Below are 26,061 nucleotides of genomic sequence, written 5' to 3'. Positions count from 1 at the left end.
TTGGTTGGTTGGTTGGTTGGTTGGTTGGTTGGTTGGTTGGTTGGTTGGTTGGTTGGTTGGTTGGTTGGTTGGTTGGTTGGTTGGTTGGTTGGTTGGTTGGTTGGTTGGTTGGTTAGGTGGGTGGGTGGTTGGATGGATGGATGGTTTGTTGGTTGGATGGGTGGTTGGAAGGATGGATGGATGGATGGTTGGTTGGTTGGTTGGTTGGTTCATTGGGTGGGTGGGTGGTTGGAAGGATGGATGGATGGTTGGTTGGTTGGTTGGTTGTGTGGTTGGTTGGTTGGGTGGTTAGTTGGTTGGTTAGTTGGTTGGTTGGTTCATTGGGTGGGTGGGTGGTTGGAAGGATGGATGGATGGATGGATGGATGGTTGGTTGGTTCATTGGGTGGGTGGGTGGGTGGTTGGAAGGATGGATGGATGGATGGATGGATGGTTGGTTGGTTCATTGGGTGGGTGGGTGGGTGGTTGGAAGGATGGATGGATGGATGGATGGATGGTTGGTTGGTTCATTGGGTGGGTGGGTGGGTGGTTGGAAGGATGGATGGATGGATGGATGGATGGTTGGTTGGTTGGTTGGTTGTGTGGTTGGTTGGTTGGTTGGGTGGTTGGTTGGTTGGTTCATTGGGTGGGTGGTTGGAAGGATGGATGGATGTTTGGTTGGTTGGGTAGTTGGTTGGTTGGGTGGGTGGGTGTTTGGTTAGGTGGGTGGGTGGTTGGATGGATGGATGGATGGATGGTTGGTTGGGTGGTTGGTGGGTGGTTGGTTGATATGCTACATTCCAATAAAAAAAACTCGATAGTTGAGAGTGGTTGGGATTGAATGGATAGTTGCCGTTAGGCTCCTTTTTATCGATCTATGAAAAAATGAGTTGGGTTGTGTACATAACGGGAATTTTTGTATCTTTTTATTCTAATAAAGATAGCTTACTGCGGAATATTCCTCATTTTATAAAGGAATTCTTTATGTACATTTCTTTCTATAATTTAGTAAAATTAGATTGGTTTATTATCCATATGTATGTTACGCTCCGATTCTTAATCAATGGATCTATACATCTATATGTTAATTTATTGCATGCATTATATAGTCATATATGTAGAATATAAACATGTGCTATTACATTTAAGTATTATTTTTGTACGTTTATATCTTAATTAAACAACTCTACATAATGCTATTACTTAAATTAGAAACATACTAAATTTATTCATATTTTTATGGATGATGAAATACCAATGAAATACAATAACGGCAACCAACTTATCCTACATTACTTCCGTTTCAGTAATTCGAAGCAACTAACAAATAAGATCTATCAAAACAATATTTTCTATGTTTTCATGTAATCGTTTATGTAGTAATTAATTGGTAAACTATACATTGCATAGTCCAATCACATTTTCAGTATTGTTTTATTTCCATATTGATGTACACTGCCGTATTGCGATTTTTATTTTCAAGAGATCATTGAAAAAAAGTGTTGAACTTTTGAACCTGTTTTGTCATATTCCAATGCAGAAATAAATTACTGAATAATAAATATCCCTATTGCAATCGTTGCCATTTTGATCTTGAATATCAAATAACTAAAATGCCCGAAGATTGAAGGTTGTAAACTGTGTAGACCAAACGTCACAACAAGTATAAACAATTTTTATTTCTAATTTTGTTCCACTAAACCATACAAAGAACAGTAATCAATAATGATCTTTGAAGTTAGTGGGGTCATACTCTGTTTAAAGGACTATCATTATTAGAATAATAAAATGTAGCAGTTATATCAAATTGATATAAACTTCAGATTTCACAGGTTAAAAGCTGTAATCCTATAGATCTGTTTGTATTTCCATGCTAAATGCAATAATTGAACAAAGAATTTACATGAAGATTATTATCACAGTCGAAATTGTTTAGATTGGTACCACGCAGTCAGTAATAACGATGACGTATTTATCTGGGCCCCGTCTTACAAAGAGTTAAGATTGATTAGAACACCCGGTACTTTAGTGGAAATTCATCAATGGCATATTTTTTTCTAAAATGGAAATTTACACATGTCCATTGTAAACAAACAGAAAAACACTATTTTTTAAAGCAAATGATGTGTGAATTTACAGCATATCTAGAAATTATTTTGAACAAACGTGCATATTAGATGTTGATTCTGCTGGCTTTCCATAGTTGTGTTTTTTTTTTTTATTAATCACAACTATTTGTAAGACCAAGGTGTGAAGGAGTTCTGCTGAAAAGACATGTACAAAACACTGATTCTTTGTGCGTTTATAACAACCTATATAATTTGCAACATGCAACATCATGCGTTGATAACAACCTATATAATTTGCAACATTAGGAAACTAGATTATATATATATATATATATACATATATATATATATATATATATATATATATATATATATATATATATATATATATATATATATATATATATATATCATCTTAGGCAGTAAAGAGCAAAACTCGTATTAAACAAATCATATAGGTTTACAACCTGTAGAAAAGACGTTTTAAAACAATTATTATTTCATTGTTTCCTTGTTCAAACGTCCAAAAAATGAAAAACATGTAAAATTCCCTTTTATGCCAATAGCTAGAAAACGGATACAGGTCCAAGTAAAGGGGTTAACGGGTCACATCCTTAGCAAAAAGAAAAATCCTACCATTTTCCTTTTCTACATTTTATTGTTTATGTTTCTGATTTGTTAGAGCACATACCAGTCAAATGTTATCATTTACTGCGACGTTATTCTTAGTTCCCACTGACATGATTTTTGCGCCACGATTGAAGCATTGGTCTTAATTTTGTTTTGTAGTGATCTTTATTATTCATTCAAATAAATTTCATATATACATAATCAAGGAAATATAAAACAAAGTGATAATTGTAGCAGTGCAATACACAAATTAAATAACAGTGTAATAAACATAGCAGACAAAATGTATCAAAACAGAGACATAATCCTAAATCATGCAAAAATAACATTTCAACAAGTAATGTATGCAGCTAAAGCAAATAATAATGATAAAAAAGACGTAACTACGCAAATTGAAAGAATGAATGTATATTGAGCATTCTCCCGCCCCATAACCCCCCCCCCCCCCCATCACACCCCAAGCTGAACAAACACACACACCAATAACTACAAACAGGAGAAATAGACAGAGGAAGAAAAGAAAAAAAAGAAGACATACACATAAAGGAGAGAGAGAGAAAAAAAACAAGCAAAACAAAAGACAGGAACAATTAACAAAAGAGAGAAAAAAAGAAACAACAACGAACCAATAACAGACACGACAAAGGGCAGTTTACAGTGACAGTGATCGATCGACTCCATGCACGGGCAGACGAGGGGCACCCCTCCCTTCCTCATCCTTTTATTTTGGTTAATGTTTAAAATATTTAAATATTCCCATTTTTTATAGTGTCGCGTTAACGTATTACGCTCTAATGCAATTTTCTTTTCTTCTTCTTTGCTAGTAAATAGCTTTTCCCTTATCTCTTCAGGAGTTGGTGGTTTACCCTTCCCTCTCCCTTGATATATTAAATATTTGATTAGCAAAATGATATGATTAAGTAATTGTATGTTTTTGGTTGTTTTCGGTTGTTTAATCATGGAGTAATCGTAGCGATCGTATTAGATCAATTCTGGCAATCATAATGATCGTAGAAAAGTTTTAACGGTTCAAAACTTTCTGCCACTGTGGTAATAGAATGAAGAGTTTGTGAAAAGTCATGCCCGAGTAATACAGCGTGTCACAAATACCCCCCCTCAATCCCTTCATGTAGGCCAGGTAATACTTTAAAAATTCATGTTTTATACGAAATAAGATTAGCAAGCTCGATATATTTTGTAGTTCCTATAAAGTTTTCACAAATCTCACTTCAACTAGTTTTGCATTGGTTGCGTATACGTATATGGTTGAACCTAGCGGTCGCAGGCATGACGGATAGTCGTAACTGTTCGTGACTGATCCGTAGTGATAACGTAAAATTACGCCATCAAGCCTTGGGAATTCTTATTTTTTAGAATTTCATGGGAACTGCCAAATATGCAAACCTTACAGGAACTTAATGGTCAAGTTCACCTAAAAAAAAAAACAGACAAGCATAATGCTGAAAATGTCATCAAAATTGGATGTAAAATAAGAAAGTTATGACATTTTGACATTTTGCTTATTTTTCACAACGTAGTTATATGCACAATTTACCCACATGCGTTTGAGAGAATCGATGATGTCCCTCACTCACTATTTCTTTTGTTTTTTATTGTTTGAATTATACAATATTTCATTTTTTACAGATTTGACAATAAGGACCAACTTGACTGAACCATATAATGTTAAGCAATGGTAACTCCTCATGTTCAGTGAGAAATAAAACTTTGTTTCACAAGACAATGAGGAGAAAAATATAATATTTCATATTTCAAATAATAAAATACAAAAGAAAAAGTGAGTGAGTAATGTCATCAGTTCCCCCATTTGCATACCGACCAGGATGTGCATATAACTATTATGTGAAATTAAGCGAACTTAAAAATGTCATAACTTTCTTAGTTACATCCGATTTTGATGAAATGTTCAGTGTAATGCTCGTTGGATTTTTCTCTTTTTATTCAAATCAACTTTTTGTTGGGGTGGACTTGTCCTTTAACGGAAAGAAACGTAGCTCTCGTGCACAGACCGTCATTAATTTAGTTGAACTTCCCGCTTTCTCTTTCATTTACGTCCATAGTATTCTCAATTAAAAAAAAGAAAAAGATTGAAGCATTTTACGAACCACCGGATAATTTGCGTTAATCGACGAATCCGGTTAGGCCTGTATCAGCTAGCATAGCTGGCGGAGGCTCAAGAAAGAGCAATGGTCTGAGAGTAAGCTTACGTTGTCGAAGTGTGCTCGTTCCCCGACCCACAAACACACACCAACATACCCCCCACACGCACACAAATGTACACTTTCTGAACTGTAAGGATATTTACTTACCCTAGGTATGGATATACCATTAAGAAAGTAACTTCATGTAAAAGTAACTTGCATATCATTATGTTTGAAGAATCCATTTGCCTACTTGATGTATCTTGATTTATACGAGCAATCTCCACGGGCAGGGTTTTTGTTTAAAGAGTGATGAGCCAAGCAGGATAATTTCGTGATCAATATGTCTCGATTATTTTTTGCATCCCTATAATCATCTTATTTTAAGATGAATACGAGGAGCACAACGAACGAGGATTATTATGTACCCTCCAATTAAAACGTGTTAACTCGGCAGCGCCAAACATGGACCTATCATTAGTGTTTGATATGTATGGCTGAGAAACAATTCGAGGGAGGGAAGCAAACGAATGCCTGGCAGGCTGGAAAGAAATATTTTTCAGTTTATTTTCTTTAAGTAGATTCTCCACGAATTGGGCGAACAATGCAAATACAAGTAAAACGAACCTTTTTTCTCTTTTTTTTTTAATCTTCTCCTCACTTATTCATTTTTGCTTTGCCAATGGCATTTGAAAATTTGCCGACAAGCGATTTTAGAAAGTGAGTGTGCGGACGTCGATGTGTGTCTTTGTATTAATAACAGACTTTAAAAGACATCTTACCCATCAACCGGGGACGTATCCGGTCCAGATAACTATGCCAATTTCTCTGCTCATTAAAATCCGTCTCATAGAGTAAGTTCATGATTTGTGAAGGTGCACGTTCGGTCAATTGAAAAAAATAGGAGAAAAGGGGGAAAGAAAACAAATTATATATCATACTATTATGTAAATATTATGTCATAATCTCGTCAGAATTTGATTTTAGTATGAAAGGGTCAATTTTTTGCTTATTTTTTTTTTATCTTTGCTCATTGCACTGTTAGAAAATTTATCCTTAAAATAAAAGAAGTTCCTGCTGCAGAGTCTCGAGAACACCTGTAATCTTACCAGATTATGTAATCTTACAGGAAATTAGTATTTGCTGTATGGAATACCTTACAAATTTCCTTTAATAAAACATCCTTTTCCCCCTTTTTAAACAGACCTGTTCTGTTAAATTGCTGAAAAAATCCTGTTTTATGAATTTACAGAATGATTCTGTTATTGCTTTTTGCAAAATCTTCTTTCTTTTTTGTGTAAAATCAGGTTTTTTTTTTTAACAGTGTAAGCTACTGGTCTCAACGGCCATGTGCCCCGTAGCATAAATGTTATCACAATCATACTGTAACGCTCCCACACTTTCCAATCTCGTACACATCAAATCTCACCATGTGCTCAATCTCGTACACGCCAAATCTCATCATGTGCTCAATCTCGTACACGCAAAGCTTCGCCGTGTGCTCTCTCTGTCGTGTGTACGCCAACCTTGCAGTGTGCTCACACGCCAGGGGCGGCGGACCAAAGTTGAAAGTGTGGGGGTGGGGGGGGGGGCACAGGGAAATAGCAATTTTTCTTTCGAAAAGGGCGCTATCTTAAATATGGCTGTATGCAAACAATTTTCGCTCGAGGGGGGGGGGATAGCACGCGTAACCTTTCATGGGGAAAATGAAATCGAGGGAGCAAAGCAACCTAGCTTATCATCCGAGGAGCTTTTGCATTTGGTCATGTGAAACTGTTGGATTTTGTGCATATTTTTGGTGAATTTTTTTGAAAATCAGTATAAAAATAAGTGACTTCTCAAAATTTCGGGAGGGGGAACTGCCCCCCCCCCCCCCCACTGCGTACGGCCATGATCTTAAAACAATGAAACAACTACTTCGTTACCCCACTCATATGACTTATGAAACTTAAAGGGATGGTCCGGGCTGAGAATATTTCTATTTAAATATATAGAGTAAAATTCACAGAGCAAACTGCTGAAAATTTCATAAAAATCGGATAACAAATAACAAAGTTATTGAATTTTGAAGATTTGCATTATTCCGGTGAAACAGTTCTAGGTCTGTCTTTATGAATATTCATTAGGTGGGCTAATGATGTCACATCCCCACTTGTTCTTTTGTATTTTGATATATGAAATTAGGTTTATTCATTAATTTAATACTAAGAACTAAAACAACTGGATTGACAACAAATTAAGTGCATTGGTTATCTATTGCCGTAACTTATTTAATCATAATGGAGACACATCATTTATACATGTATGAAACTCATATGTGATAACATTACTTCGTTACCCCCACTTACATGACTCATGAAACTTAAAGGGAAGTTCCGGGCTGAAAATATTTATATCTAAATAAATAGAGTATAAAATTCACAAAGCAAACTACTCAAAATATCATCAAAATCGGATAACAAATAACAAAGTTATTGAATTTTAAAGTTAATCAATATTTTGTGAAAACAGTTAACTGCACATCGTCATTAATATTCAGTAGGTGGGCTGATGATGTCACATCTCCACATTCCATTTCTTATGTTATCAGGGGGAGGGAATAACGAAGTTATTGAACTTTAAAGATTTGCATTATTGCGGTGAAACAGTTCGAGGCACGTCTTCTTGAATATTCATTGTGGGCTGATTTCATATTCCAACTTGTTATTTTGTATTTTATTAAATGAACATGTTCTATCAAGAACTTAAACAATTGGATTGATAACTGATTAAGTGCATTAGTTATTTATTAGTGGAAGCGTCGTGGTGTAGCGGTTCTGACTCTCGCCTTATAATCAGAGGGTCGTGTGTTCGAATCCCACCATGGCCTAGCGTCCTTTGGCAAGGCGTTAATCCACACTTTGCCACTCTCCACCCAGGTGTTAAATGGGTACCCGGTAGGATGTGAAAGCCTATATGTAGTATGCCTAGCAATTGAGTCTTGGAACTCTTGTTGGAATACTCCCCAGGGAGTGGAGAAGGTGCATACATTGTATGCGGGCATGCAAGGAAGAGACAAAATTATTAAAGGGATAAGTTTGGGGGAGCATGAAATAAGACAGGTATTGTATGCCGATGATATGACAATCTTTTTGAAAGACATGGATTCAATAAAAAGGTTGCATTATATTTTTGAAGAATTTGAAAAAGTCAGTGGCTTAAAGGTAAATATGGACAAGACACATTTTATGTACATGGGTAAGGAAAATGGAAAAACAAATGACCCTGTATATGTATTTGGAAAATATGTTAGGGAAGTTAAAATTTTAGGAGTAATATTTTCAGTTGATTTTAGATTAAAAGATGATCTGAACTATAAAGAAATATTAAGTAAAATAAAAAAGCTTTTAGGTTGGTGGAAACAACGAGACTTGACTATTATGGGAAAAATACATTTATTGAAAACATATGCATTGACAAAGATAAATTATGTTTCATCCATCCTTGTTGTCCCCTCATGGGTGTATATAGAAATCGAGAAATTATCATTTGATTTTATATGGGGAGGGAAAGATCGTATTAAAAGAAAAATTATGTATCAGAACTATAATTGTGGTGGGGTTAAAATGATAAATTTTAAAATATTTGTTAGAACGCAGCGTATAATGTGGGTAAAAAGACTTTTGTATGGAGAAAAAAATCTGGGGTGGAAGTTATTTTTTGATTATTCCCTAAGTTCAGTTGGAGGAAGGTTAATTTTTCTATGTGATTATGAAATGAAAAAGATAAAAAGTAAGTTGAATATTCCATCTTATTATTTGGAAATGCTAGATGCTTGGCAAGAGATTGATAATTTAAGGCATTTCAATGGTTCTAAAAATCCAATCATTTTCAATAATAAGAATATTTGTATAAAAAATAAGATGATATTTGATAAAGATTTATTAGAACGAGGGTTAATTAAGGTTGAACATATCATTGACAATGGACATGTTAAACCGGTCGCATACTTTTTGAATCTTGGTATGGGAAGTGATCTTTTGTTTACCATAGGTGAAATATATCATGCAATTCCAAGTGATTGGAGAAATGATTTAGGTTCGATACAGTTTTGTGAGATAGACTTAATTAATTTTAATATAAACTTGCTTCTGTTCGGGAGGGAAATTAGCTTTAAGGAGGTACCATCAAGAAAAATATATGAATATTTTATTAAAGAACTGCAAAAGTCATATGATTTACAGATAAGAGATGGAGAAAATAATTATAATTATACAGAGAAAGAAATTGGTGAATGTTTTTTTAGACCAAGAATAACATTATTAATTGGAAGACATAGGGAATTTCAATTTAAGCTTCTGCATGGGGCAATTTACACTAGAGTTAATTTGTTTAGATTTGGATTTGTTGAAGATAATCTCTGTTCGTACTGTAAACGGGAAACAGAAACATATTCACATATATTTTTGTCTTGCTTAAAGGTCAAACTGATATGGGAAACTTTGATACAGCGATTTGAATTAGATGAAATAAAGGACTTGAAATGGCGGGATATATTTGTTGGTTTGTCAGGCAATACAAATAGAATAAAAAGTTGTAATACTATTATCTTTATGGTAAAATATATATTATTTATATTTAGAAAGGAGGGGGTATTACCAACCATTGACGATATACATAAACTTATTTTAGAATATAAGGATCAAGAAAAGAAAATAGCTATTAAAATGGGGAAATTAGGGCGGCACTTGCAAAAATGGGAAACAGTAAAATTGTGTTAAGGTTAAGTTGTAAGTCTTTATTTACTTTCAATATATGTAATGCTTCTCCCGTGAGCTTGTTATATTCAAAATTGTTTATCGAATTGTTTTGTACGTTTAAACATGATTTATTTATGATGAGTGTGGGCAGATCTTCTGGACAGTGGTGTGTTGTGTGTGTGTGGTGTGTATGTGTGTGTGTTTGTGTGTGTGTTGGGGCGGGGGGAGGGAGGGGGAGGGGGAAGTTTTGGTCTTTAAGTTTTTTTCATAATAACTGATTTCATTGTTTTCTTTAAGATATATATGATTCATGATTTTATTAAGTTAGTGAAAAAAAAGTGAAAATATGAAATGTCAAGTATTATATGTGATTTGAAATGTTAATTTGAAATGTTATGTATTTTTTTTTGTTCATGAAATCAGAATAAAAACATTATTCAAAAAAAAAAAAAAAAAGGATCCGATGACCGGGGTGATAATATGTCTGTAAAGCGCTTAGAGACGTCGTTTCTATGTATTAAGCGCTATATAAATGCGGAATATTATTATTATTATTATTATTTCTTGCTGCAACTTATTTCATCATAATGGAGACACATCATTTACACATTTATGAAAAAATGAAACAATATCGCTTTCATGTTATAACATACGACAAAATAAAAATGGGAATGTGACATAATCAGCCCACGTAATGAATATTCATGAAGACATGCCTATAACCATTGGCGGGTCCAGGGGGGCTCGAGGGGCAAGCCCTTCCCCCTATTGGCGGAGCAAAAAAAAGGAAAAAAGGAAGAACAAGAAAAAAAAGAAAAAGGGGAGGGAAAAGGGAGGAGAAAAAAAGAAGAGGAGGAAGACGAGTGAATAAAATAAGATGAGGGGAAGACTTGGAAAATTAAAAAAAAATCATGTCACTACATAAAATTTCGCTCGCGCTTCGCGCTCGCATTGCCTTTTTGGTGATTTTCATTTCTTGTTCAATATGGAGTTTAACTATCAAGTGTGGCAGTCAATATACAAAACATATTTCACCGCGGATTGAAATCCAACTTTCATTATTTTGTGTGATATACAAATTGATTTTTAAAAAGTGCTCTGTAAAAATGTAGGTTTTATGGTCTGAATATTAACATTTTCTGCTTGCGCTGTGCGCTCGCAAATTTATCAGGTACCTATTATTTTCGTGTATTGCGTTAAAATGTCAAAATATCCCTTTTCAGGTCTAATTGTCAAAACATATCAGCTCGCGCTGCACGCTCGAATTTGATTGGCGAGTTATGTATGTCTCAATATTGATTATACAACAAACTACTTAAAATCCCCTTTTCATGACAATGTATTTAAAAAAAATTAGCTTGCAATTTGAGCTTGCATTAATGGTTAAAAGTATATTAACTGATGCATCCTATTTATAATTACAAAAGTGCTAGAAATGTCCAGTTATCAGGCCATAATATCATCAGATTTCGCGACCTCATTAGGCATTGATGAATAAGATATCAATTTAATAATCAAATTATCCCTTTTGTTTCATCTTGCGCTTAGCAAGAGGAATAGGAACATTATTTTCATATGATGACATGTGATAATAATGAAAAATGTCAGCTCTTTATTACGTGCGATCCATATCCACCTCACAATTTTCCTACAAAGTGCTTGAAAAAGTATAAAGCCGAAATTGACTCTCTTTTCAGATCGGAATATCTTACGCTCGCGCTTCGCGCTCGCTTTCATCTTCATAATAAAAGATTATTTAGAATGCCTAGATCCTCAGATACTCAACTTGTTCTCTATTTAGATCATTATCCAGTTTCGGATCACAATACCAAAAACTTTCTGTTCGCGCTTTGTGCTCGCCGCTTGTAAGAAGATCCACTATTACTCGTTCTTTTTATAATACAAAACATGAATAGAGTGTACCGTTTTTGAGATATAAATCTCAATTATTTTTTTTGCTCGCGCTTCGCACTCGCATCAATTGTTTAGTTATAAAGCTATCTTGTTCATGATTGATTAAAATTTTCCATTATTTATGTAAAATGTCAATCTAAATCTCGATTTTTTTTTCGCTCGCGCTTCGCGCTCGCATCAATTGTTTAGTTTCATAGTTATCCTGTTCACGATTGATTAAAATTTTCCATTCTTTGTGTAGAAATGTCTTCTTTTTTTTTAGCTCGCGCTTCGCTCTCGCATTAATTGATTATTGAAATATGTAACGTCTTCATGGCTAAGTGCAAGCAGTCCTAAACAGGTTACTTTCGAATGGTTCAAAATGTATATAAACATTTTCTGCCCGCACTTTGCGCTCGCATTATTAATTTAAGGAAGATCCCCAATTACTTATCCTTTTCATGATTTACAAAACATGAATAGATCGAGTGTCTCGTTCAGCAGGTCTAAATCTCAAAATTTTCTGCTCGCGCTTCGCGCTCGCATCAATTGATTAGATACATACCTATTCTGTTTAAGTTACAACAAGTGCTTAAAATTTCCATTTCTTTAGGTAAAAAAATTAAAAAAATCAGCTCGCGCTTCGCGCTCGCATCATTTGATTTTAAAAATATGTAACGTCTTCATGGCTAACTGCAAGCAGTCTTTAGCAGGTACCTTTTCCATCAGTTCATTTCTACTCGCGCTTCGCGTTCGTAAGTAATTATTGAGCTGCATACACATCTTTTTCAGGATAACAGACACTGCCCAGAATGTTCAAATTTTAGGAAAAAATGCACAAGATTTACTCCAAAAATAGCCTGCGCTTCGCGCTAGCATTATATAAATAATGATTGTGATATTATATATTTATGTTGATTTATAAGAATAAAGCTAAGTGGTGACTATTAGGACTACCCCTTTAAAGAAACCAAAAATCATCTTCGAGCGGCCGATCGGGGAAAATGTGGCTGAAAAAAAATTCCGCCCCTGCCTATAACTGTTCCACCAGAATAATGCAAATCTTTAAAAATTCGATAACTACGTTATTTGTTATCCAATTTTGATGAAATCTTCAGCATTTTGCTTTCTGATTTTTTTTTATTATATATATTTTTTAATATAAATATCTTTACCCCGGAGTATCCATCTAAATTATTTAGAATGAAAAGGCGATCCACTGCGTTGACCCTTCATTTCCTTGAAACATTACATATTTGTGCTATATGAATTTGCATAATTGCTGGACTTTTTTCTCCATGCTGTCAATATTTTTTAGTGAATTCAGTGCTTTTCTTGCTTATTTCCGTGATTAATGCCGCCAAACTTCACTCCATCGCGAAAAAATATTTCGCATATAGGCCTAATTTGATGAAACTAGAAAATACTTTCAGTTGGTGCATGTTCAGCATTGAAGGTACCTAGCTCATCCTTCATAGATTTAGTTCATTCGTGATTAGAGATCCAAGATGGCTATACTCTCTCGACTGTATTTGTTATCATTACTATGGCGTACTTGGTAGAAGGGATTCCAGAGCTAAAGATTGCTAATATTGGGGAAGATTATGTTAATTACAACAGATGGTATCAAAATGGTACACTAATTGCGGATTGGACAGGTGTTCACATCAACGATCCTCGTTACACACAACGTCCTACTCTTCAAATTGACAGTGTCATCTACAATGATTCTAACATCATATATATATCTAATGTCAGATTTAATGATTCTTCTATCGTAAGGTGTGAAAACTCTCATTATGAAGAAATTCGGTCCTTTGATGTACGCGTCGTCGGATGTTCTCGTTGCATTTTAGCACCTCATGAATATTCAGACAAAATTAGTGTGCATTGTAGACTGGATAATTATTGGGCAGAGCAGGAGACTTATGCTGAAGTAATTATTTTCAATGAGGAAACTTTCAAATACATACAACGAGATACGTTTATTCTCCGAGATATTTTTTCGTTTTCTTTAAACAGAACTGATTTGCAGATGGTTGTTTCAGATATCTCTTTGGAAATTGGGGGCGACCAGGATAAGAGCATCAGATGCATGCTTCCTACTCAATCACCCACGCCCTTCCCTGACTCGAGTTAGAAACCACCTCAACCGGCCACACCCTTCCCTGACTCGAGTAAGAAAATACCCAATGATCGAGCTCCTATTATTTTTACTACGCTTTACCCGTCACAGAATGAGAGTGCCAGTTCCGGCATGTATAAAATGCATCGTGATATTACCATTTCTGTCACCATTTTGGGATCTGTCCTTATTCTAATAATTAGCGCCATTGTTGTTCTACGATGTCATAAGAAAATAAAGGCCAACAAAAAGCATAGTTCTGAAGTTTACTACGAATCAGTTGAAGATGCATCGCCGAATGGGCAAGAGAACATGGAGGAAACCAACGTCGATTATCAAAGCCTTGATCATCCAGAAACATGGTCGAAAACAAGAATTCAGAAGGGGGAGAAGGGGTTATCCTGAACCATGAATACATGCATTCGATTGATCCTACACAGCAGCGTGATCAGACAGAAACAATTAAGAACTACCCATCTCTAGTGAATTCCGGTAACAGTATGGTCCGACCTCCACCAATGTGGAAGGAATCCGGTGCGTCCCCTAGACGAGATGACCAATACGGCGATCTGATGGTTTCAGAGAAAGGGATTGACAACAGCGAGGGCAATTATTTGGAGATGATGTAGAACATACGCTGTTTAAAAAAACCTGATTTTACAGAAAAAAGAAGATTTTGCAGAAAGCAATAACAGAATCATTCTGTAAATTCATAAAAACAGGAATTTTCTGCAATTTAAAAGAACAGGTCTGTTTAAAAGGGGGAAAACGGTATTTTTATTTAAGGAAATTTGTAAGATTCCATACACCAAATACCAATTTCCTGTAAGATTACGCAGTCTGGTAAGATTACAGGCGTCCTCGAGACTCTGCTGCAGGAACTTCTTTTATTTTAATGATAAACTTTCTAACAGTGTACACTCTGTATCCTGTGAAATGTGGGAGGATTGCGCATGGTCACTCGCATCCAGTCAAATCGTCAACAAAATGAAAGATAGGAAATAGTAGCTCTTTCAGCACCATTCATCGGCAATCGCAACTTTGAGAGGTAATTCACAATTGTCATTTAGGGTTGAAAATAACATTCGATCAATAGGGAAAAAATCTACAGTGCACATCTTTTCCTTTTGTATATGAATATTAAGATGCAAACAGGAAAAAGTATTTTGATAATGCAAAGAGTTGTAGATGTAAATTATGAGTTGAATAATCCCTTGTAAATATTACGTTGTTAACAGTCTGTTAAAATGTATAATACATGTATGTTTAATCTTTTGAAATATCATAACTTAGTATTCTGTCTCATTTTATTTCATCAGTTTTGATTCAAAGTGAATGTAGTAATGAACTATTTGAACTAATCGCTTTTACCGAAACGATTTAACGGTGACGTCTGAGCCCAAGAGCTTGTTAAAATATCTAGCTTGTATACGGATTAGGCTAACAATGTATATATATGTTTGTTTGTTGTGCTTTGGGGTGGTCGCTTGGTAGGGTGGTTGGATCGATGGTTGGTCGGTTGGTTGGTTGGTTGGTTGGTTGGTTGGTTGGTTGGTTGGTTGGTTGGTTGGTTGGTTGGTTGGTTGGTTGGTCGGTCGGTCGGTCGGTCGGTCGGTCGGTCGGTCGGTCGGTCGGTCGGTCGGTCGGTCGGTCGGTCGGTCGGTCGGTCGGTCGGTCGGTCGGTCGGTCGGTCGGGTGGTCGGTTGGTCGGTTGGTTGGTTGGGTAGTTGTTTGGGTGGGTGGTTTGGTGGGTGGGTGGTTTGTTGAGTAGTTAGTTGATTTAACGGTTGGTTGGTTGGTATGCTGCATTTCAAAAAAAAAAAACGATAATTGAGAGTAGTTGGGATTGAATAGATGGTTGCCTTCGGGCTCTTTTTTATCGATCCATGGAAAACAAAAGAGTTGGGTGGAATAAATGGTTTATCTTTCTTTTCTAATAGATATCTTATAGATATGTTACTGCGGAATATGCCACATTTTATGATTAAGTTGAAATTGAAGAAATGTACATTTTTACTAGAATTTGATAAAATTAGATTTGTTTATAATCATTATGTATGTTATGCTCCGATTCTAGTTCAAGGGATCTATGCATCTATAATTAATTGATTGCATGCATTTTAGTCCTATTTGCAGAATATGAGCATGTGCTATCTGAATTATACTGCTCATTATAACACAATTACTTTAATTAGAGACATACTAAATTTAATCATATACTTGGTTCTGGATGATATGATGGCAACGGAATACAATAATGGAACCCATTTAATCTTGCATTACTTCCGTTTCAGTAATTTGAAGCGATTAACAAATCAAATCCATCAGAGCAATATTTTCTATGTTTTCATGTAATCGTTTATGTAGTAATTAATTGGTAAACTATACATTGCATAGTCCAATCACATTTTTTTTGTATAATTTTATTTTCATGTCCATTGAAGTACATTGCCGAAATGCGATTTCTTATTTTCAAAAGATCATTGAAGAAAAGCAACTTTTTTCATCTTTTGTACCTGTTTTGTCATAAATCTAATGCAGAAGTACATTAACTCTTTAAATGCCGTTGGCAGCTATACGTGCCCTTAGCCCTCTAATGCCATTGGCACGTATGCGTGCCCAGAGAACTTTTTTTTTTAAACCAATTTTACAGCCAGAAAATCAACACCATATTTTCTGTTTTTTATGTTGTTATACTGGCCAGGAATTCACCATTCATTTTATCATATAAAAAATAGTGGTTTACATAGAAATTTTTTGAGTAAAATTGTATTTTTGCATCATTATTTTCAAGAGTTGATTTCGGATATTGCCGCGATCTGAATCAAGATTTCCCCTATTGACACGTGTGATATAACGGTTGTGTGTAGCAATACACGTACTTCTATGGGCAGAGCAACGGCGAATGTGTGAAGACATTCAGCTCGGAATTGACCAATGACCGAGCGGTACGATGTTCCTCACCCAACACTACTCGCCCATTCGCTATTGTTACATGAATATTCATGAGCTATCGATCGGGTCTTTTGCAGGCCAGTATGGTAGTATTCTTGTGTCAAGGCTTTTTTCTGCCTGCAAATGTGCACTGTTTGGGGATTTTTTTTTTTTTTTGGGGGGGGGGCGGGGGAAAGGTCTTATACATTGTTTTTAGCATTGTCACAAAATTGTTCTCGTTATAAATATATGAGTAAAGAAGCCTGTCATTTCCAACTCTCGTCTGCGCACTGCAATCATCACACTCATTATTTATTTATTCGTTTCTTATTGTTATTAATATTATCATTATTAGTATTACTATTATTATAATTATTATTATCATTATTGTTATTGTTATTGTTATTAAAATTATTATTATCATTATTCTTCTCTTTCACCTTCTTTTTTAGTATAAAAGGGATGGTCCCGGCTGAAAGTATTTATAGTTTTATATACAAAGCAGAATTCACTGAGCAAAATACCGAAAATTTCATCAAAATCGGATAACAAATAACAAAGTTATTGAATTTCAAAGTTTAGTAATATTTTGTGAAAACAGTCATAAATATTATAATTACATATTATGTCATAAAAATGATTGTAATCATATTAATTGCATTTCTCCTGCAGCAAAACTCTCTCTTTATAAACTTAAGATCAGGTAAATAATGGTTCATATTCGTTTGTGTTTTTATAGCCCTACCATTATAAAAAAAGAATTATTGATATTGTTACGCTTATTAATATCATATTCAAACTTCTCACAAAAATATGAATTGTTCAATTTTCTCCTCGAATAAAATAGGACGAAGCAAAATAAAGTGATAATTAACCTCTCCCTGCGGCGGAGCCGTTTTGGTACATTGCTGGTATTTGGATCTGTGGCGGTGTTTTCCGAATCAATTGCTAATTGCGCCAAACTGAAGTGTTTTCAGGATTTTTAGTAAATGTAAATATGAAAGAGCAGACATTTTTTCTTTCTAGAAACAAAGGTATCGCTTCTCAAATCAACAGAATAGTTAAGAAATTTACGAGGAAAAAGTCGTGTTATTTTGTAAAATCTTCGCTTTTCCCCAAGTCAATAGGCAATGTGTACAAAAATGTGTAAGAGCAATCAATGCCAGCAAAAAGATGATGGGTAAATTCCCCTACACGCTGAGCTCTTATGTCAAATGTGATATCATATACTACTAAACGAAAAAAATGAATCAAGCAAAATTGATAACAACACCAAATAATGTACCAAGTTTGGTGGAAAAAATAAGCATCAAATTTGCATCGGTTACGGAAAGAAACCTAAATATTATTTTGATCATCAACAAAATATATGATGTCAATGTGGCAAGGGCGAAATAAAAAGTATGATGTGTGTAAGGAAGAAAAAAAAAGAGAAAATGGGAGTGAGCAAATCAAGCGAGTAAACGCACTTTTCATGATCTTTTATTTACAAAATTCTGTGAATGTCATGCATTTTCCGCAATGCGTTTTTTCCCCCATTCTTCATCATTTGTTTTATTAGCGGGATATAATTTATATTAATCAATGTATCATTTCTTCCGATGATCCGCTTTCTTTTGTTTCTCCCTTTTTGCCAGCAAAACGATGACGGGTAAATTCCCCTACACGCTGAGCTCATATGTCAAATCTGATATCATATACTACTAAATGAAAAAAAAATGGATCAGGAAAATTTGATAACAACACCAAATTACGTACCAATTTTGGTGGAAAAAATAAACATCAAATTTGCATCGGTTACGGTAAGAAACCTAAATATTATTTTGATCATCAACAAAATATATGTTGTCAATGTGACAAGGGTGAAATAAAAATATGATGGGTGTAAGGAAGATTTAAAAAAAAAGAAAAGTGTGAGTGAGCGAATCAAGCAAGTAAACGCACTTTTCATAATCTTTTATTTACAAAATTCTGTGAATGTCATGCATTTTCCGTAATGCGTTTTTTTTTATTCTTCCTCATTTGTTTTATTAGCGAGAAATAATTTATATCAATCAATGCATAATTTCTTCCGATGTTCCACTTTCTTTTGTTTCTCCCTTTTTGCCAGCAAAAATATAATGGGTATATTCCCCTACACGCTGAGCTCATATGGCAAATCGGGAAGCATAAACTGGATTACTACTAAATGGAAAAAAAATAATATATCAAGCAAATTTAATAATTGGAAATGTAAATTGTACTAACATATCGAGTATGTTGATTGTGCATAAGTCCTACTGCATGAATATTGACAATGCACGGTATAAAGAAACTTAGTGGTGTCACTTATATATCATTTGAACAGCAAATAATGTCCATTTAATTTTTATTTCAGGGAAGGGGAAGTAAAATTAATCCTTACTAGATTGATATTTTTAATGACGGGGTAATTATAAATATCACAAATAAAGAGGTGTAGAAAATATAATTTCTGATATTGTCGAAAGCAATATCTTACTTTTCTGATAGATGATCCATTACAAACATATTATTTGAATAAACAATCGTAAGGTTCAACAAATTATAAAGATCTAAATTTCTCCAAATTGTTAGTAATTTCTACCTTCAAACCCCATTGCTTCGTTATTTATGTTCCATCTTTTATCTTTCAATTTCCTGTATTTTTGATTTGTCAAGGATTATATAGCCTATACATTTCTTCAATCATAAATCTTATCTTTATCCTTTATTTCTAAATATGCAAAATAGGCTTCAGCTACAAGGTGTGCTGTTTCCCCGTGATTTCTTGTTCTCATTCTCGACATTATCCATGCCATCTTTACCATCATCCCTATCATCATCATCATCATCATTTAGATTACAGGAAATTTGACGTATATTGTCGATGCTAAATGTCTTAAAGTCGAAACAAATATTTGAATAAAAATTATGTACTTTAATGGCAATAAGTCAATGGAAGGTGTTGGGGAAAGAGACGGAGGAATCTTAATCTTGATCTCAACGGAGAGAAAAGCTATTGTGCGTATCGGAACCTTTGAAAGTATTCAAATCAAAAGACGCGCGCGTGGCCCGATTTCTATGAACATCCTGTGCTAAATTGCTCTCCTCGATAATAGGTCAGGAGGGAGTGCGGATTAGACATTCCTCGTGAAAGGGAGTCTGGGCATCTATTGTTCATGACTTGGTGGCATGAACAATAAAAATGCAGTCGCTATCAGACAGGTGGCTACTTTGCTCGCTTGCGGAATGAATGAAGCCTAAAGTTTGAAAATAATCAATTATTCAAAGACATAATATGCAATGGGGCCCTTTTCTTGTCTAAAATTGCCATTATATTTTCATATTCATATTGCATGATATTATCCACACGAAAAAGAATATCCGGCATGTATTGTCCATTCCTTGGCATGTACGAGATGCATAGTTGGCCCAGATTACAGTCTGTAAATTGTCAGAATACCAGTCTTATAATGACTGTAATCACAAAATTCTAATTGCGTAATTATTCATTATATTTATCTTAATTTTGGTTACCCTGGAAGCCGGGGGGGGGGGTCTCTTACTTCAAAACGGATCAACCTTAACATTTTTTGACAGTTTAAGAATGAGTGTTCACAAATATCAACGTTCATAATATTTTAAGCGATTCATTTGTCCGACCAGGACACCCAGTTTTTGTACTGCTGTAAAAAGTAGTTGTAGTGTAGTAGTAGTAGTAGTAGTAGTAGTAGTTTTGTTACTCTCATTATAATTCATTAGCTCACTGTAAATTATCGTTTATCATTTAAGCACAGAATCTATGCAAAGATATAAAAGTAAAATAAAAGTGAAAAAAAAAACACGGCATGAAAAAGAAAGGAGAGAGAGATCAGAGATTACGAGAGATGGATAGATAGATAGATGGAAAGAGAGAGAGAGAGAAAGAGAGATGTGAGATCAGTTATTTACGTAATAATGATAACGTATGAATATTATGCTAGAATTATGTTTTGTAATAAATACATTTAATTTTGTATTCAACCTTGGTCATCACAAAAAGGGCTAAAAATCAACATAAACATTTCCACCTGACCTCACTTTTTTGTAAGGCGAGGGGGGGTCAGACCACAAATACAGAACAAATAGAACTAAAATTTCTTTTTGAAAATTTGTATTGAATTTATTTTTAGTTTGTAACTGATCTGTATTTCCTCTTCTTGATTCACGAAAAATAAACATTTTTTCTTAGTTCTGTGTACTTTGCCAAAAACGCCCATATTATTTTGTGGGATTTTACACCCCAAACCCGTTAGTATTGAATCTGTCCGATCCCTCTTTATCTATATTTCAATATATCATCTTTAGTTTTCTATATTTTGTCTCCTTCTGACTGGCAATAACTTTGTTACAGTACGAAAGCCCATATAGTATGTACGACGAATCGACCCTGACAAAATATGGCCAAACTTTACACTGATTCATGCTTTTGATCGATAGTTGAGAGGGTCGCAAATGTCTGTTGCCGACACTGGATATAAATCGCCTACATTATCCAAAACAGTATATAGTTGAGTGCATCGCACACCACAAATCGTATCCAGGTTACGATTTTTCTAAAAACATGTTTTGCATTACGACAATATTGACAAGAATTGAAATGACATAAAATTTACACTGCGCTAATAATTTTGTTTCCCCCATAGCGGTTGTTTCGGAATACCGCGCATTCTGAAAAATTACAGGGTCTTGTTTTGAAGACTACACGAATGTAAGGGTACGGTTGGCTGCACTGTGAAGATACATGGCTCTAATATATTATTGTGTGTGTTTGCGTGGGGATCGCAGCTGTGTTGTGATTGGTCACTTGATCGACGACAATGCCCTTTTTTGGAAAGGTCGGTTTCTATTTCGTGTGTATAAACCCTCTCACATTTCAGAGGAAATAACTTGAATAGCAAAATAGTATTTCATTAAAAAGAGCATTATTTTTCATATTTCTGTTTGCTCAATTTCATCAATAGATACGTCATTTGAAAGGGTAAACATTGAACTTTAATTTTATCCTCTTAATTTTTTGGTATCTCTACAATTACTCAGGTTATTTACTCTTTGAAATGTTCATGAAACCGTAATTTTCTAGGTTTTACTTATTGAAAAAAAACTATGTAAAATATTTCATCTTTTCTCAATTTTTCCGATTGCAAATATGAAAGGTCATAACATGATCATAAAGTTCATGAACCATGCATCATTTCATATGTAGAAGGTTTCATTATACAACGTACGGGTAAAGAGATATGACCGTTTTAAAATCGGTCTCTGCTTACGTTTCGGTCAATTTAGGATTCCCTCGAATATCCCTGGCACTATAGGGGTATTGGGCATGGCATAGTAAGAGTTAATGAATATCCCAATTGTATTCTTTGCCATTTCCATCTTGAGTATTGAATAACTTAAATGCCCGAGGGTTGAAGGCTTTAAACTATACAGATCAAACGTCATAACAAGTTAAAAAAAAAATTGTTTTTCAATTTCGTTCCACTAAAACGTGGATAGAACACCATCTTTCCACTTCGTGTATCCATATATCTGTTAAAAGTATAATTTTATTTCCTTTCGCGCATTGGACATGTGATCAAGTATCGATAACAGGGGAGGTATTCAAACTTTTTTTTTACGTGAAAGAAAGTGGACGTAGACAATTGTGTTCGTTGATATAGCCATGTATATATTGAACATAGACAATTGTTACTATTATTATTACGAACTTATTTTTTTGTATGTGTAATGTAACGAAACTAAATTAAGGGGCTTGCTTTCCATCTTTTTTTAATACTTTTTTGGCAAGCCCCTCCGTTTTACTATAAATTTCAAAAATCATCTGAGCAAGCTTATTTTTTATAATTGCGTTCATTAAATCTGATGTTATGTTTGTAATATCACTTTGTTTTGTTATGTAATGTTGAATATTGTGAAACGGAAACCAATAAATAAAATTGAATAAAATGAAATAAAATGTCTACTTTATTTTGAGACTGTTTACAAAAAATGTATCTTTATTACACGTCTGTTAAATACATGCTGATGAAATAATGTATGATCTTACCCTCTGATTTCGAAAATGAGAAATTACTCCTCTATCTGCAGATTAAATGTACAAAGAATGTTTGTTAAGTTATAAGTAAAATCTTTATGTAAAAATGTAGACTGGGGATCTTATATTGCAAGTGACTTGAAGTTGTTACCTCGGCCACCCCACCCTAATCATCGAGTGCATTCCATAATTACCCCCCCCCCTCCTCCAACCACTAAGTAACTGGCATGACTATGTAGTTGAAGAAATACAAAACAGGAAAGGGGCTTCGAAAAAAAAATAATATAAACAGCCTTATTTTGTATCACGAGATCATAATGCAACTGAAACAAATCCACTCTCAATTACTGCTATATTTCTGTCTTCATTCTCATGAAGGACATAAACAAGTTTTCTCCTTTCACCTGGATTTAAAAACAAACAGAATATTAGACCGTTCAATTTCCGCATTCTCAATATGTTGGAATTTGTATATAGACTTAGAAACAGGTGTGATATATAAAAGGATGAGAAATCGTGTTAGGGTGTGCGTGATATTTTGTGAGTGCGTGCGTGTATATGTCTGTGTGTGTGTGTGTGTGTGTGTGTGTATTTGTAATATGTGGAGTGATATGTGTGTCAATAGTCTTTTTAGACACCTGAAAGTCAGGGATCGATCCCCGCCGACGGCACTTATAGCCGTATAAGCAAGGCATTTAATCAACAATACTCTTTTGAGTTCCATGACATTTGCTCCGGCGACAATTGCTCCGATGGAAAATCTGCACATCAAGCCAAACATAAAACCTAACCTCTAAAACCAAATAAAGCCTAATCCTAATTTTTGCATTATTCTGAACAAAAAACTTTACTATAATCCTAAGATCGGTGCAATTGTCGCAGGAACAAATGTCGTGACTGTCACCGCTTGTTTTTAATACCAAACATCAGATATGTATTCATTAAAATATAAAAGTCACAATTGAGAGGAATGTGAAAAAGAGGGTGTGGCTTATAATGTCAATAAAGATAATCGCCTTTAGCCACTTTCATTCTGACAGCCGAAGTGGAGTTGGCCTCTTGTCGAGGCCCTGGCGGCTGCCTCCCTAGCGAGCCAGGCCCAATTCGCAACGCGAAATAGGAAATCCCTCGCTTCGCTCGGGAAGCAGCCGCAAGGGCCTTGACAAGAGGCTAAAGTGGAGTTATTGTGGCGTGCGCCTGTAATCCAAGCTATGTGGGGAACAACGAACGTAGAGGGCAGCAACACACAAGCGTGTTGCTCTAAGGAAGGTCAACTCATAGAGATATATAATACATCTCTAAGGGTCAACTCAATACGCGCATGCAGCTGAGGTACGCGCATATTTTATCATTTATGCCAACGAAATCATACGCCGATCAAATACAACAACAAATTAGTAGCGATCACGAAAACAATATGAAAGAATATGGCTACAACGATATCAAAGATAACATTAAAAAATTATGTTGGAGAATATACATACATTTAAAAACATACGTTGATATTTAAAACTTTACAAATATAAGTTTTAGAAACTAAGTCATTACCAAATCGGTGATTGTTGTTATCAGCGATTTCACCAGACGGCAGTATTAGGTGATTTGCGTCAAGACGATTTTGTGACCACTCGCAAAGCATTTCGGGATTGAATATGACCACCTTATTTTCTGTGAGCTCTTCGCTGAACCCATCATCACAGTGCAGCTGCAGCGCAGCGCGCAGCCAATGCAATGCATCCGATGCGTGGGTTGTTATTTTCACCGTCCATGCCATGGTCTCGGACTCGGAGTTGAAATTTAGACCCGGATTTCGGGGATACAGCGCCTTTATTTCAGATTTATAGACTTAAAAGTCAAATGACATTTAAAATTTGAAATCTAACCTTGAACAATCATCGTTGATAAACATCAGCCCTGAAGCAATTGCACTTCAAATCAGACTAGGCAAATTGGACGTCATTGTCTATGTTGCTAGAAGGTCTATGACGAGTCGCCTGAAGCCCCAGCGCAACATCAACGTCACTAGGTAGCTGCGCGACCGGGCCAGACTCGGCGCACCCAGGCCAGAAAAATGACCTCGATTATTACGGTGGTGTCTATGCATTTATTAGTGGTGCAGCGAAATTCAGCAGAAGAAAATAAGAGATATGAGGTATCCTCGTCATAGACTTAATATTCCAAAATGAGGAAAAATGTCAAAATCATGCTTATTTAAGCTAAATATTTTCTTTAAAAATTAAAGTAATATCTTTAATATTTATACCCAGAATAACCGATCTAATAATTGTTCATTAAAAAATATTTGAAATTAACAAATGAAAAAAAATCAACTCGACAAATTTCCCAAAACCCCACCTTATTTATAGAGTGGTCACAAAATTCGAGCGGAGTTGACCTTGCTTAGAGCAACACGCTTGTGTGTTGCTGCCCTCTACGTTCGTTGGTGGGGAAGTTACAAATTGATGCAGAGGTTCGAGCCCTGTTACGTCTTTCGGATGGTGACGTTAAAGGTGGGTCCAAGACGTAAATAATCATATCTGATTGATACACGTCTGACAAAACTCAAATACACACACGCACACACGGAGTCCAGAAGGGGTTACTCCACCTTGGAAGGCAATATGAAAATTATAGGATCACACTGATCCGGATTCAAAGCGGAGTACTCAACTCCACTTCGCATTCAGTATGAAAACGGTTTTAGAGTGTCAAGGTGGCAACCGTTTGATTTTAAAACATGAGAGTTTCCGGGTTTATGTCGTATTAGTTTTGTGTGCCCCAATTAAGCATTTTAAGACATTTTAATGACCATTAAACGACCTGTGCATGGCCTAAATGCTATGGGATTCATATATTTACACAGAAAAAACAGAAGATTTTACAGAACAATAAATATAAAAAAACAAATTTTATAGAAAGAAATAACAAATAATTTTGTAAATTGTTATTAAAAAAAAGATTTTCTACGATTTTTCTACAATTTTACAGAACAGGTCTGTTCTAAAAGAAGGGGAAAAAGTTTTATTACAATAAATTTTTGAGGTTGCATACACCAAATACCAATTTTTGGTAATGTTACACAAGAGCATGGAAGATACCTTAGTGCAGTAAGATTACAGGTGTTCTAGAGACTCTGCTCCAGGAATTTTTGTTCTGTTTTAGTGTACATTCGATTCTTCAATATCGTTAATATTATACCAAACAAGTCATGATGTGTTTATAATGTAATATAGAATAATTATAATTGAAAGGAATGCGATTAGGGGGCGTGGCTTTTGATAAAATAAACAAGCCCAAGGGTGCTCAGGTGGCACCCTTCGGATTCTTGAAGAGGACATCCTATACTACCACTTTGAGCAAGAAAAATTGCATATATACCCAACATGAAGATCATGTCCTAATTTTTACCATAGTTATCTACCCGAGGATCCATCCTTCTTTTAAAGAAATGGAAA

General features: G+C 35.0%; 1 protein-coding gene across 1 annotated transcript; it reads right to left on the bottom strand.

The window, feature by feature from the left end:
• Positions 1 to 505: 505 nt before the first annotated feature.
• LOC135153419 (spore coat protein SP85-like) lies at positions 506 to 6,301 on the bottom strand. Its single transcript, XM_064095943.1, has 2 exons — positions 6,224 to 6,301; positions 506 to 853 (listed from the first exon to the last, which is right to left on the bottom strand). The coding sequence occupies exons 1-2, from the start codon at positions 6,299 to 6,301 to the stop codon at positions 506 to 508; spliced, it is 426 nt and encodes a 141-aa protein (XP_063952013.1).
• Between the last annotated feature and the right edge of the window lie 19,760 nt (positions 6,302 to 26,061).

Source organism: Lytechinus pictus, chromosome 3 (assembly GCF_037042905.1).
Source record: "Lytechinus pictus isolate F3 Inbred chromosome 3, Lp3.0, whole genome shotgun sequence".
Lineage (NCBI taxonomy): Eukaryota > Metazoa > Echinodermata > Echinoidea > Temnopleuroida > Toxopneustidae > Lytechinus > Lytechinus pictus.
Note: the sequence above shows the minus strand (reverse complement) of the source record. Positions and strands in the feature narration are given on the sequence as shown.